Here is a 14,319-nt window from a genome sequence, read left to right as displayed (position 1 = left end):
GAAGGCAACTGCAAGATCTGTCTGCAGGCTAAGACTCCCGCGATATTTTAAGGCCATGTGACATGGTGTCACGGTGGTAAGTCCCTCCCTGGCTGACAGAAGTCGGACAGAATTTCTAACCAGTATGCATTGCGTCCATCCCAGTATGCATTGTGTTCAACCCAGCATGCATCACATCAAGTCAGATCTGCACAGATCTGCCGCAAGTCGAACTCCCCTATTGTCTAATAAGTCTCTGGCCACCGCTAAAAACTACAAGCTTCCGGGAGGCTGTCACATCGTATGCACGTAACACCTACGTTGCTTCCGTTTTTCGAATGTGGTTATGGCTGCCGTGTTAAACGTTAACTACCTCACTCACCTTACTGCAGCGTGAAGTTCGAAGTGAGTACCAACCCCTGCCCCTCTGTTATGGCCGCTGCATTAAAATGGTTTAGTCCTGGACGACTCGTCAGAATTACTCGGTAAGCCTGATCTTTTATTTTTTTGCATTGTTAAGTTAACGTTACCTCTGACGTTATCGATGGTTTAGAAGTCATGCAAATGATTTCTGAAACAATTGTTACTGTATGTCATTTTCGTCCTCGTCCTCTGGCTTACAACGATATCAGTTGGTAACGTTAACTTAACATTGATTTATCTGCTGGAATTTTGTGAGTAATGGCTCCCCACTTAGGGCATGACTAATTTAATTCGCGCAAATCCAACCCACTATGACAGAACTACGTTATGGCATAATGTTAGGACCTGCAACACGGCTAAGTTAACGTTAACGTTATTAATCTTGACAGAAAAACAGTAGCAGCTAACGTTAAAGGCAGAACTAGCTGCTAAGTTAACATGTCAGTTCAGCCAATGTCTTAGCCTCAGTATGTTGCGAATGCAATAGACCAATATTTCTCAAACTTTTTCAGACCAAGGACCACTTATAAAAACCAAGGACACCTAAAAAATAACCTCACGGACCACCTAGTTAAAAAAACAACAGTAGCTACTTCAACAGTATATTACACAATAGACCTACTCACTCAACTACCTTGCCGATTGTATGACGGAGTATTAGGGCCACACATGAAGACAAAAAATAATTTTGCCATGGCGAGATTAAACTCGACATGTTGACTTTAAAGTCATTCAAAAAATTTAGAAGAATTAAGATCGTCTTGGTAGTGTATAGGTCTAATTGAGTGCCTGTCACTTTAAGACGTTTGAGGGAACCCTTGCAATTGTAACACAGTTGAAAGGCTGCTGATGTGTGGATGCAATTCATAACGTTTTCTACATAGTTAAAATAAAGGTTCACATACTTCTCCTTGGGACAAGCACTTTTGAATTTTGGAAAACACTTTTCGATTTACATCGGGATTTTGCAAACATTCAGTGTCAGAGTCAATAAAATGAGCCCTTCAACGAAATTGACAAGCAGCTGTAAGTAGGCTAAGCATGCTAAGACATCCAAACAGTATTCTAACGTTAGCTTTGAGATACTGCTGGTTTTCATAACTTAACCAGAGAATGTCTAATAAGGGGAGAACTGCCACTCTCGGCAAACTTCCGGTTTCTGAACTGGTTGCAGTTCCTTCTGTGGTTCCACATGAGGGCGCTCGTCCACGAGTGCAGAATGCATGGAGGTCTATGGAGCTGTACTCCTCAAAATCCACTTTTCTCGCGATATGATTTTTTTCCAAGTCATTTGAATATTGTATTCGAAAGGGGAGGCAAAGAAAATACACTTGGTTGAGTATTATATTTTTTAAAGTCACTTAATTGTTCTTAAAAGCCTTTCAAACGTGTCAATGACGTCACTCATTAGCACAATGCTAGCGTGTTATGGGCAACAACGACCCAACCTGTAAGAAAACAAAAGAACATAAGTACTCGTTTATTCAACTTTTGACCTATAACCCATGTTGAAGTTATACAAACTACAATCAAATCTGAGATTTGTCAACGACAATCAGGTGAAAGACAAATTTAGCCGTCTAGCTCCATTGACTCCCATTCATTCTGCACTCATGGCGATCGCCCCCAGTGGAAATCTGGTGGAACTGCAACCAAAATTCGGTACAATGGGACTTAATACGGAGTGGCCAGGCTCTCCGTAGACGGGCTCTGACTTAACTTAGTTTAGTCTATTCAATGTAGCCTACTATGTTGTGATAAGACCTTAGCAGAGTTCACTTCAATGCAGCAGTTTTGAACAAATTTGCGCAGCATGGTCACGATGCTAAGCGGATTTAATAGCAATTTAGCTAGACGTCTTCTATGCAATGCTTCTATGTGGCAACAACAATCCTTCAACAATCGTGAATATTTTGTTAAATGCACATGCAGAGGAGTGGCAGCGGGCTACGAGAGAGAGCGGGGCGGGGCAAGGAAAGGCTGCGTGCGTAAAAAGCGCAGCTCAGGCCATCCTTAAAAATATTTTTGTTTGCAGTAACAGCCAAAAAAAAAAAAAATGGGTCGGTAGGTAGGTCAATATATTTTTTTTTCAAGATTCAAAGTAAAAAAAAAAGTATAATTTTGGTCATGGTGATTACGTAGGAATGAATTTACACAAATGTGCATATCGTGACGTAACTGACTGTGTCTTCAACCCGTGCCTTCAGGCGCACCATTGCAAACCTCATTCTGATGCAGGTTATATAGACCAGCCTTTCTCAAACTTCTTTGACCTGAGGCCAGGTCATGGCAGACTTTGGGGTCATAGGGCTCATCTACATGTACCCAGAAAGAAGGCTACAATAGCTCTTGGCCACGTTATATTGAAATTTGACTATACAATACAATGCTATACAGTGTATTATACAGTCTCTGTTCTGTTTCTAAGGAAGTTCCAAAAAACAACGTCGTTCTATTAAGTTTCGTTAAATAAATAAATAGCCTTCCAACAGGTTGAAACGGAGCTTTGATACCAACGTTATCGTTTAGTTTCAGTTTCTCTCGCGCATACGCGCATTGAATGAATGCTCATACCACCACTTAATTGTAGGGCTCCATGTTTAATGACATCGATAGCAGAAACGTTTGTTTTCTTTTTTCGTCGATACGCGGTTTCTTGATCAACTGCGCAGCAAATTATCAGATGAAGCACCAGGCCTAATTTCACTCCACGACTCCGCGGACCAGCAGTCTCCATGTTGCGGACCCATATTTTGAGAAATGCTGAATAGACCACAACCAATTTCAATACTCCGACACGGTCACCGTTAGACTAGGGGGAGAAGGGATGAGAAAAGATCTGGCCACAGTTCTTCCAGAACTTCGTGCCAAGTAAAAGCGTTATCAGTTTGTGTGAATGAAACGAAGCGTAGGCCATAGTGTGACATGCGTAAAACCAATGGTGTAGAGATGACGCCACAGGTTTTTTTTTAAGTGAGCCACGTTTGCATGTAGGCAATTTATATTCACAATACTTGGGCCTACTAAAAGAAATATTATTTTATTGCATTTGTATTGGTTGTTTAGAGTAAAAAAACAATCGGTCGGTATTAACGCAAGTTTACAACCGGCAAGTCGGTCGGACTAAAAGGGGAAAAAAATAAATATTTGGGTCGGTTCTAAATTGACAGGGTCGGTCGGGTTACGGCAAACGAAAATATTTTTAAGGATGGCCTCAATGGCAATGCAAGGATTTGACCTTAAATTTAATTTAAATTAAATTAAATTAAACATAGAATATTAATCTGTGGCGGGCGATTTTTATTTTGTGGCGCCCCGCCACAGATTAGTCAATGTATGGGAAACACTGGTTATTGTTTCTCTTGGCCCAGGTGTGGCCCACACACAGTAAAATGACTGTTATTGTTTGTCTTGGCCCAGTTGTGGCCCACACACATCAAAATGACTTATTGAGTGTTGGCTGAATGTCGGCTGGCTCCCCGGGCCTGTACTGGCCCACACACTATAAAACTGATATGCTGAGTGTTGGCTGAGTGTCGGCTTGGTCCCCGGGCCTGTACTGGCCCACACACTATAAAACTGATATGCTGAGTGTTGGCTGAATGTCGGCTGGGTCCCCGGGCCACATGTGGCCCATTAACTACCAAAAGTACTTGAAAATAAACAGAAATCCAGAACTAGTAGGGCAATTCCATGGAAAATTACATTTTTTGTAACATCCATAACGCCAATAAAATGTGATGGTATGGTATGATGTGAATGATTACATGACATTTGAGCATTTGCTATTTTTGCCTGAAGAATGTACATGAAAAAATGCACAAACAATGAATGTTGTCATTCACATCATACAAATGCCAAGGCATTTCACTGGTGTTATGGATGTGACAAAAAGTAAATTTTTTTTGTGGAATTGCCCAGTAATTAAAAGCTAGATACATTTTTACAAGATACTTTTATTGACAAGTTTAACAAACACAACCTTGCAAATAAAACAAACATTTTAAAATTATACAAACTTTTACATATATATACGGGTCAATGACGTGACGTCTAGATTTTCTGTCCAACAGCATTTTTTAAGTTTATAAAAGGTTTGAATGCCTGAAGACACACCATATATATATGTGGGAGCACTCCCATATTTGTAACCACTTTACCTTTTGAAAAATCTTTAGGTATTTTTAATTTTTCTCTTATGTGAAGTATCAAAATATCATGTGGTGCGACTGTCCGACCATGACTGCTGTTCGGGAAACTTCTTTAAAATTACACTGAATCTATTCAAATGTGCTTTCTGCTCTATCTGGCATTTTTTCAAAAGTGTTTTGTAGCTCTGTAGAAAATGACACAGCATTTTTTATTTTTATGTCCATCCTATTATACAAACAAACTTTGTCCGAAGATGTCAACTTAATCAAATATCATCTGGTGCAACCATCAAGAAACTGCCATTTTGAGACTTTTATTTTAAAATTAATTCAAAGATCTTAAGTTGCATTCATAAACTAGTTTGCCAGGCACCCATTGGGGCAGCAAACAAGTTTGTAATTATCTCTTATATTTGGAAAAACATAGCTTAAATAACAGCTGGCAAGAAGTTGCCAAATTTGGACGTCATGTGGTATGACCTCAACAATACAATGAATATTAATTTATTTGTTCAAATTTATTTTTTGATTAGAAATGAATTAGTGACCTTTTAGAGGAATCAAGTTTGTTATGAGTAGATGGTCAATTTTGTGCCTGTAAATTTGATCTCAAGTTGAAAATGTCATGTGGTGCGACCAAACATCATGTGGTGCGACTATTAGTGGTTGCAGAGTGAAGATGTTTTTCACGGGTGTGGTTAAAGGTGTGAAAACGGTAATAATACAGTAGGCCTATGTACAAAATAATATGCCTGACGTTTTCGTGGAGCTGAGGCCAGAGAGATATACAGGTAGCCTACGTGGAATGAGGAAGCCTACGGTAGAATGAGCGGGAGAAAGAGCGATAGGTTGGCCATACGTTCGAATATGGATATGAAATACAGAGTACAGGGCTTTTAAAATCCAATCATATGGATTTTAAAAAGCCCTGTAAGGTGTCCGGCGCAGCCTCAAGCCGGACGCTCATTTGTTCTCCTTTTTGGAGTTGCGCTTGGCATCTAAAATCGTTGCTCGGACGCAGAATCGTTTCACAAACTATGGACGCGAAGACTGCTGGTCAAATTATGTGCAGTGCTTCACAATCAGGAGGAAATACTGTATATGTTAAGTTGATCTGTTTGCATCTTTCCAGCGTGTGTTGCTGGCCTAGCCTAGGGAAGAAAATATCTGTCAAGCCTACCTGTAATATCTGCAGCTTGCTTGCCAGCGTTTCCCAGTAGGCTAGACCTACTTCGCAAAAGTTGTGAACTATAACCGCATATTTTTTGAATGTCGGCGACTGGCTACATAAAAAAAATGTGCGTTCATAATACGTGCGTGCTTGATATGAAACCAGCAGTTTTCAGCAGGATCATGCGAGGAGGACCTGTCTCTTAATTAATTTAAAACAAGTCAATGGTTTTACAATGTTTCAGTCAAGCTTTGGTTGGTTTATATACAACTGGTATGCAAAATGTAAAGTAGTGGATTAACTTTAATTTGCTGTGCTGCATATTGGACAATAGATGCACATAGTAAATTATATAAAGTAGGCCTATTAAAATATGTAAATAGCTTAGTCTAACTTTGAAAAAAGTATTGATGGGAATCCTGTCCAGTGCACATGTCTTTGGCAAGTAGCCTAGGCTACTACAGACACAGGTGAAGAACAGTCAGCCTCAGCAGTAAGCAAAACTAAATATGTACAGCCAGCTTCAAAAGCAAGCAGCCCAGACCCTAAAATTGGGCATTTATAGCTTTGAAGGTAATTCAAACACAATTATTTTTCTTTCGCCAAAATATATTTGGTAACTTCTGTAGACATCCAAAATGGGGTGGGGGTTAAAATTAGTAGGAAAAAAAACTATTGCATAAACAGTCATATATATCGTTTTGCCGTGGTATAGTCTTAAGTTTCATTTAGATGTCTTGAAAAGGTCTTAAAAGTCTTTAAATTTGCACTTGGAAAATGTGCAGATACCCTGAGAAAGACCGTTGGTTAGCTAGCTCATTTAAAATATCCTAATCTTTTTTTTTGGCCCTGCCTCTTAAAAAAATCGGAATCAAGAATCGTTAGGAACCGGAATCGAAATAAGAAATCGGAATTGGAATCGGAATCGTTCAGATTCAAACGATACCCAACCCTAATGGTCACGATGCTAAGCAGATTTAATAGCAATTTAGCCAGACGTCTTCTATGCAATGCTTCTATGTGGCAACAACAATCCTTCAACAATCGTGAATATTTTGTTAAATGCACATGCAGAGGAGGGGCAGCAGGCTACTAGAGAGAGCGGGGCGGGGTAAGGAAAGGCTGCGTGCGTAAAAAGCGCAGCTCAATGGCAACGCAAGGATTTGATCTTGTATTTAATTTAAATTAAATTAAACATAGAATATTAATCTGTGGCGGTCGATTTTGATTTCATGGCGCCCCGCCACAGATTAGTCAATACATGGGAAACACTGCTTGATGCCCTTGTGAGACAAAAAGGCTTATTGTGTGGCCATGCTACATGGCAGAGATAAGATATACCCACCCATTGTAATCAGGAGAACTAGCCCTTTAAAATGGTACATATCATAGTTAATGCGTTTGAGTGTAACACATATTGTTTTTAAACAATACCTTCAAAATTCAATTTAAAAAAACACAGAAATATCAATTTGTCAAGATGAATCTTACTTTTCACCTAATGTCTATTGTAGATATAGTGTGTAAAAGATAGACAGTGTTGTGTTCTCCTCAGTGAAAAAACAGAATAAATGTATCACCTTTGGTTCAGAAGTTATGATTCATTTACTCATAACTGCAAGTCGCAGTAACAAGTATAATTTTTAAAGAGTAGGAGGTTTTCCTTTCCTGGTTTGACATCTGACCAAAAAATACACAGATATAATGGTCATGTAACAAATATAAGAAGTTTTACCATCAAAACAAGATGCATAGCTAAATATAGGATGTCTTACTGTACTCTGAAGAGGCTACATCAATTGTGGGGAGGAAAGATAAAGGCTGAGAGACTAGCCAGATGGTAACTGCTTCTCCGTGCGCTTTATTCTACTATGAAAACAAGAATAAGAGGCACTGGCACATGTGTTAGGTTTACAAAAGAGTAAATAAATCATTTTATTTAGATAAGTCTTTAACAATTTTCTTAAATAACCAGGAACAAATTCAGGTAAATAACATAAACATATGTTTACCAACAAGCAGTAACTATTAGAACTACAAGAATGACAAGACAACAGTATAAGAAAGATCAACAAAATACTTTAACATGGTGAACAAAGCATCAATTCATATTAACATTCACACATATAAACAATTAAAATATTAGAAGAAATTCAATACATTTAACAACCATACAGCATATAATTCGATATAATTATCGATATCATTTGCCATACACATAAGGTGATACACTAACGCCGCATTCACACCAGGTCCGTGGTGTGTGTGTTGTCACAGCTGTGGTGTGTGTGGGTATGTGTGGTGTGTGTGTGTGTGTGTGTGTGTGTGTGTGTGTCCATCTAAGCCTAGCAGACTATGAGGTGTAAATTCTACTGGAGTTGGTGTCTCTGTCTGTGTTAGAAGGATAGGCAAAGTGTATGCTTTCTACCTGACATTTCTACCTGACATGGGACTTGACCAAGCTCAAAATAAAGAAATTGTCAGATAAGACAATTAGAAATTGAATTACAAATCTAACCAAACTATTATCACTATAATCCCTGTCATTATTGTTATAAGCAACACTCTTATCACAACGACAAATGTGTATGCGCCCAGTTGGGCGCACGCACACACACACACACACAAACATGCTTACCCAGCTGAGGATGATGGGAGATTACTCTCCTCCTCTAGCACATCATTGTCTTCCTCTTCATCCAGAAGCTACCCATCCATGTCCCATGTCCATGCCATCGTGGTCTTTGGGGTCATGTTTGCCATCAGCAGTCGGCTGCTTTCACCTCAGTTGCACGTACTTCTCTCCCTCCATCTAAAATAACAAAAAAAATCACAGGTCTGATAGGGAATAGTTTGTTTAGTTTTATTTTACATTACTTCCACATAATCTTAATCACCACCAACCATGACTCTTTTCACTAAAAGTATTATTGTCACTGGAGGACTCCAATATTGCTTGGAGAGGTAACATTAGTCTCAGAGCTCACTAAGTGTTAATTGCCTTGGCTTTACATACATAGCATACCAGCTTACAAGCAAACATTGATTCATGAACATGAGTCAGGAGATATGACAGAAAACATCTAAACAGCGTATGCATACACATACACACTGTGCATAGGCTATATGCGTAAATGGGTGGATGACAAATAAGCCTGAAAAAAGGAATTTTTAAAAACTTCAAATATCATCCCTAAAAAGTGTTTATATGTGTTGCTGTATCTCTAAACTTGACTAATATACATTTACAAATATATATTTATATGTGAATTTGTCATGTTAGTGCCTAAAATTGTCATATGGTGTGACGTGACAATAATTTGAAATAAAATGAAAATTAGATACTTTTTTCTACTTTAATTTATGTCACTGTACATTTTAATCATGTTTGCTTTGATATGCAACATTTCCTTGTGAATATTTAGAAGAAAAACTTAACATTTAACAAGTTATTTTGTCAAGGTGGAGAATGCTCCTAAGTGTAACCAGATATTTTAGCTTAATTCTGATATTTCTTGTAAGAACTCACTCAAAATTCTTGAGGTTCTTGCAGATACCATTTCCTTTGTGTGCTATTGATGTTTTAATGATTTTTCAATTATAAAGTCTTTTTTTGTGACATTATTTAATGTCACACCAAATGACATGGTGTCACGCCATACGATGAACTGCACCACTCCACCATGTGTCAGAGCAAAACAGGGTTTTTAATGACTATAAAATCATTAACAATGAATTTTGAAGTCACTGTATGAATGGTGTATGCGTGTAACAGCAAAATAGATGAAAGTTTAGTATTTATTTTTTAAACTTACATCGCATGGTAACATAAAAGAAAAAAGTATGAGAAATATGAATTGTACAGATAATTTTTTCCCAATTATCACAGATTTAACAAAAAACATATAATATCTGAATTTAAAACATGTTTTTACAAGAACTTTTATGTAAAAATGCAATTTGGTCATAGGGTGTGACAGAAATGTCATAAAGTGTGACTTTTTTTTGTGTGAAAAAAGCTGTCACACCATATGATGCAGCGTCACACTATATGACATTTTGACAGTTAAGCTAATTTTCTAGACAGTTAAATACAGCTAACTATTATTTAGCACGCAACTGACCACATGGCAGCAGTGCTTTTTAAGAATTCATGAAGAATATTTGTGAAAAATAGCTACTTTTTAGGCAAATGATGTCACACCATAAGACACTAAAATTTGGCCACGATTGATGATGTCCAATTCAAAGCTTTTTATATAAAAATCTAAAAAGCAGAACTCCCCTCTTGACCATGCCAATTACTCCTGACATTCTATTGTTACTTCCTGGTTAAGCAGGGTCCTCTTCACAATAATAATGTCCAAATGAATGCCCGGTCAAAATATACAATATAGTGTCACGCCATATGACAACCATTTTATGGACAAAATATATTTGATTATAACTTAGTTGGACAGCATGCATAAACATCAAAACGTTCTGTGGTTGTAAAAAACATCCAATTATTTTATATGCATGGTAAAACTTTAAAGTAATTATACTTTTTATGGATATACGCGCTTTTTAGGAAGTTCGCACACATGGTGGACAGTCACACCATATGACATTTTTTATGTTTGGATGATTATTTTAAGTCAAAAGTTAAATACAAATCCAATACATTTAATATGACAGAACTTGAACCTACCAGACCTACAACATTTCCATATCAATTCTTAACAATTGCCATTTTTTATAAGTGTGTGACACATGGACAGTCTGAATTCTGCTATTTGTCATCTACCCAAATACAAAACACCCCCTTAGAAAAGAATGTGTCGACGAGTAGGCTTGGGTGTATGAGCTCCCATCATAGTTAGCCACCCAAAAACCTCATAATCGTAGCAGCCAACCTTACAGCCTAAAAGCTAAACAATACTAAGACACAATTATAACAAATCTTCAGTAATGCATTCATGAAAACAGCAGTCAACACACACGCGCATTATGTTACGGCCATGCATACAAGGTGTAATAACGTGGATAACAAGTAGTAATAACATAAAAACACTTGTTTTTACCTCAGATGATCCAGTAGTTTCTCCTTTAGACGACGTCAAGATGAACCATGCATAGTGCTTCCTGCTGTTTTCCCTCTAGTGGAGGGAGACGTCAACTCTTGATTTTTCCTTCACGTAGTAAAAGAAATTTGCGCCACAAATCCCTTAACCAATCAAATTAGAGCGTGCGGTCTGCAAAGGGTTAAGTGACATACACGTAAGAGGTCGGAAATACGGGATGGTCGGTAATAGGTGATGTTCCGATAAGTAACTAAAGAGCTCAAAAAGGTTCAAATAAATGCCTGGGGTAGGCTACTTGTAGAAGTGACATCCGATACCCTGACCGTGTGAAACGTTAACCACACATAACTTTGCATTGAGCCTATAGGATAGGCTGCTACTTTTCAGTGAAGAAATCTGAGTTTGTACGAATATTTTCCCTTTATTTGTGTTCATAACTGGGTCAGTGACGTTTTAGAATTTCAAAACAGTAAAAAATAAAAATGAAAAGACAAGTTAAATATGCCATTTTTTGTGTAAATCTGTATATTTTTTGATTTTATAAGTGCCCTTTATAAAAAATAACAATATGGCATTTTAATGTGTCCTTGATACAGTCCTTGAAAATGTCATACGGTAAAACGAAGTTATTTTTAGAAATAAATTAAATTGGATATTCATGACTGGGTCAAATACAAACAAAAATGCAATAGTTGATCTGTTCTATAACTAGTTGCAAATTATAAACACTTCCACCATAAATACTAGATATTTTGTATTTTAACAACAACAGCATATCATCTATTAACATTTGTTCTATTTTTGTTTTGCTAGAAATTAGTCAAAAATGCCTTGAAGTTAACTATATCATACTAGCCCTCCTCCATTATTTTCATTAGCCATGTAAACTAATAAAGTATTTATTTTCTCTTTTTTTAAATTCAATCTTTTACCGTATGACATATTTTGCTTTACCGTATAACATAGTACAATTTCAATGTTTCATTGCATTTTTTATGTAATAAATTGATGTAGGCCGATTAAGAATAGTTTTAAGGCATCTCAAGTGAACCTTTTATTAACAGTAAAATATATTTCCCAACACTTGAACATTTCTTTTAGTCAACTCGGCTAGGAGACGGCTGTTCTCATCTCTAGTGAGGAACTTCACCACACTCTGTCTTCTTGCTGGCCCCATCAGTGCAGCACTCCACCAATCAGGTCTTTATGGTAGAGTAGCCAGATGGAAGCCATTTTTTCCGGGAGTTTCCCAAAAAACACCTGAACGACTCTCAGACCATGAGAAGTAAAATCATCTGGTCTGATGAAACGAAGACTGAACTATTTGGTCACAATTCCCAACGGCGGGTGAAGAAGAAACCAGGCACTGAGCTGCACTGGTGGTTGTCCTCGTTACTGTAAAAAAATTTAATCCCTTACATTACTTTTGCGTTACTGCATTGAAATGTTTCTATGGACAATGTTATTGATATCGTCCCCTTTTATTTATTATTTAATTAAGTATGAAACATTTGATAGCATAATCTAGTCTGTATAACCCATACAAAAATGTGATATATGGCAATATATGTAAATTACATATATAATGTATATTAGAGATGCACCGATATGGAATTTTAGGGCCGATAACGATAACCAATATTTATATTATATTTTATTGCAGTAGTTTTACCTACCACCAAATGATGGACAGAACTCATAATAGTCCTCAATAGTGCGGCAGTCCACAACATAACAGTAGCCTAGCCCTACAGTATGTGTGGCTCCTTTAAGTGAACCTGACGTCAGTGAATTGCGAGTGAGTGGCTAGAGAGTATGAATCGTTTTAATTTAGGACTAAACGCTCATAAACGGCTCAGCTGGGAATAAGCTACAGTATAGTGACCAAATCAGAGTTTGTGAGGGAAACTTATGTTTAGTTTCAACTGAATAAAGCTGCAACTCCTCAGACTGTATCTTATGTCCGTCTACTCTGTTGCGCACAACCTGCTGCAGCAGAAATGAAAGGGGTTAGCCCCGAAGGTTTTAATAACTTATTATGATGACCTGTCTGGAACTGAAGCAGGAATGGTTAGCATATTTCTAGGTAGTAATACAAAACCCAAGCTAACGTAATGCAAATATAATACTAAAGCACAACTTAGAACTAGGCCTACTTATGTACTCGTCCCACTAACGAGTTTGCTTATTTGTTTCCCCGATCAGCACGGTAAAGTGCAAACACACCAGCACAAGACGGCTCTAGATAGGGCTGAGCTCCGCTCTGGTAAGGTTAAATGGCGGATCATTCACGAGACGATTTTGAGATGCACAGATTCCCAAATGAATGCATATCCACAGATTTTGTTAGAGTGGTGAAATACATTCACACCGCTGACATTATATTGAGGAAAAAGTATAGCCAACCAAGCTCAGTGTAGCCAGACGGACCTTACGTAGGCCTAAATTAGGACTTTAAAAAATATCGGCGCAAATTATCGGCCAGAATTCTGTTATTGGACCGATAATAATATTTTCATTTTTTCACTTATCGGCTAATAATATATCGGCCGCCGATATATCGTGCATCCCTAGGCAAAAGCTAGCCATAGCAAGCTCCCAATGGACAAACGTCAACGACATCAGCTGACTTAGAAGCAGTAAAAAGGACTAAGAATAACACGAAAACTATCAAAAATAACGTAAATAAATAGGGAAAACATTTAACTAGACAAACCAATACAAAAAAATAAACATGACATTACATAATATTACGAACATTACATAAAAACAAACAAAAACATGATGCCAGACGGAGCAGTGTGTCTCGCCAGCGTCCCTGTAACCTAGCAACTGGAACTGCAAGTCATTAATATTCAGTTTCAAAATGGCTTCCAAACTTTGTTTTACCGTATGACATAGGGAAAATGTGTTTTTGTGGAACAATTTGGTTTAAATACTAATGACATTTCTGAAAGGTCTAGCTTACTTTTAATATAATTATCTTAAGACTTGAAAAAATATGCCAAATGAAAAAGTTGATCATTTTTAAACATTTTTAATCATTTTAACCCTTTGCAGACCGCGCCGAACATTCCATTTTTTCATACCCGATGGCCTTATGGCACAAAAAGGCTTATTATGCTACATGACAGAGATATAATTTACCCACCATTATAATCAGGAGAAATAGCCCTTTCAAATAGTAAAGAGCCACACCCACTGGAGCTTAGGAGTCCCACATTAGGCAGTGTCCCACATTAGGACAGTTTAGTATATGGCGCAAACAATGGAGCCTCATTACACAGTAGGAATAGTGCAAACATTTTTTATTATTATTGACTAGGGCTGGGCGATATGGCTGAAAACTCTATCACGATATAAGTATTTCATATCAATCGATATCGATAATTATTGATTTTTTTTTTTTAAATCTATTTCAGATAAGGACCAGAAGGGAGAAAAAAAGTTCAATTTAAACTTAACCAATTCCTCTGATTTTAATCACCTCAGTTATCAATCAAAGCAAACAGGGGAAAAAATAGCAATACAA

General features: G+C 37.4%; 1 protein-coding gene across 1 annotated transcript in view; it reads left to right on the top strand.

Moving 5' to 3' along the window:
• Window positions 1–254: 254 nt before the first annotated feature.
• eci2 (enoyl-CoA delta isomerase 2) overlaps window positions 255–14,319 on the top strand; it is a 56,250-nt gene continuing 42,185 nt past the window's right edge. The window contains exon 1 of the mRNA XM_076291086.1: window positions 255–464. Coding sequence (XP_076147201.1) covers window positions 412–464 — 53 coding nt within the window. The 5' untranslated portion in view covers window positions 255–411. The remainder of the gene's footprint in view (window positions 465–14,319) is intronic.

Source organism: Alosa pseudoharengus, unplaced genomic scaffold (assembly GCF_046254945.1).
Source record: "Alosa pseudoharengus isolate Yale_2024_CS ecotype anadromous, Long Island Sound unplaced genomic scaffold, YU_APseudo_1.1 YU_APseudo_1.1_scf_18, whole genome shotgun sequence".
Taxonomy (NCBI): domain Eukaryota; kingdom Metazoa; phylum Chordata; class Actinopteri; order Clupeiformes; family Clupeidae; genus Alosa; species Alosa pseudoharengus.
This window is presented reverse-complemented; position numbering and strand designations above follow the sequence as displayed.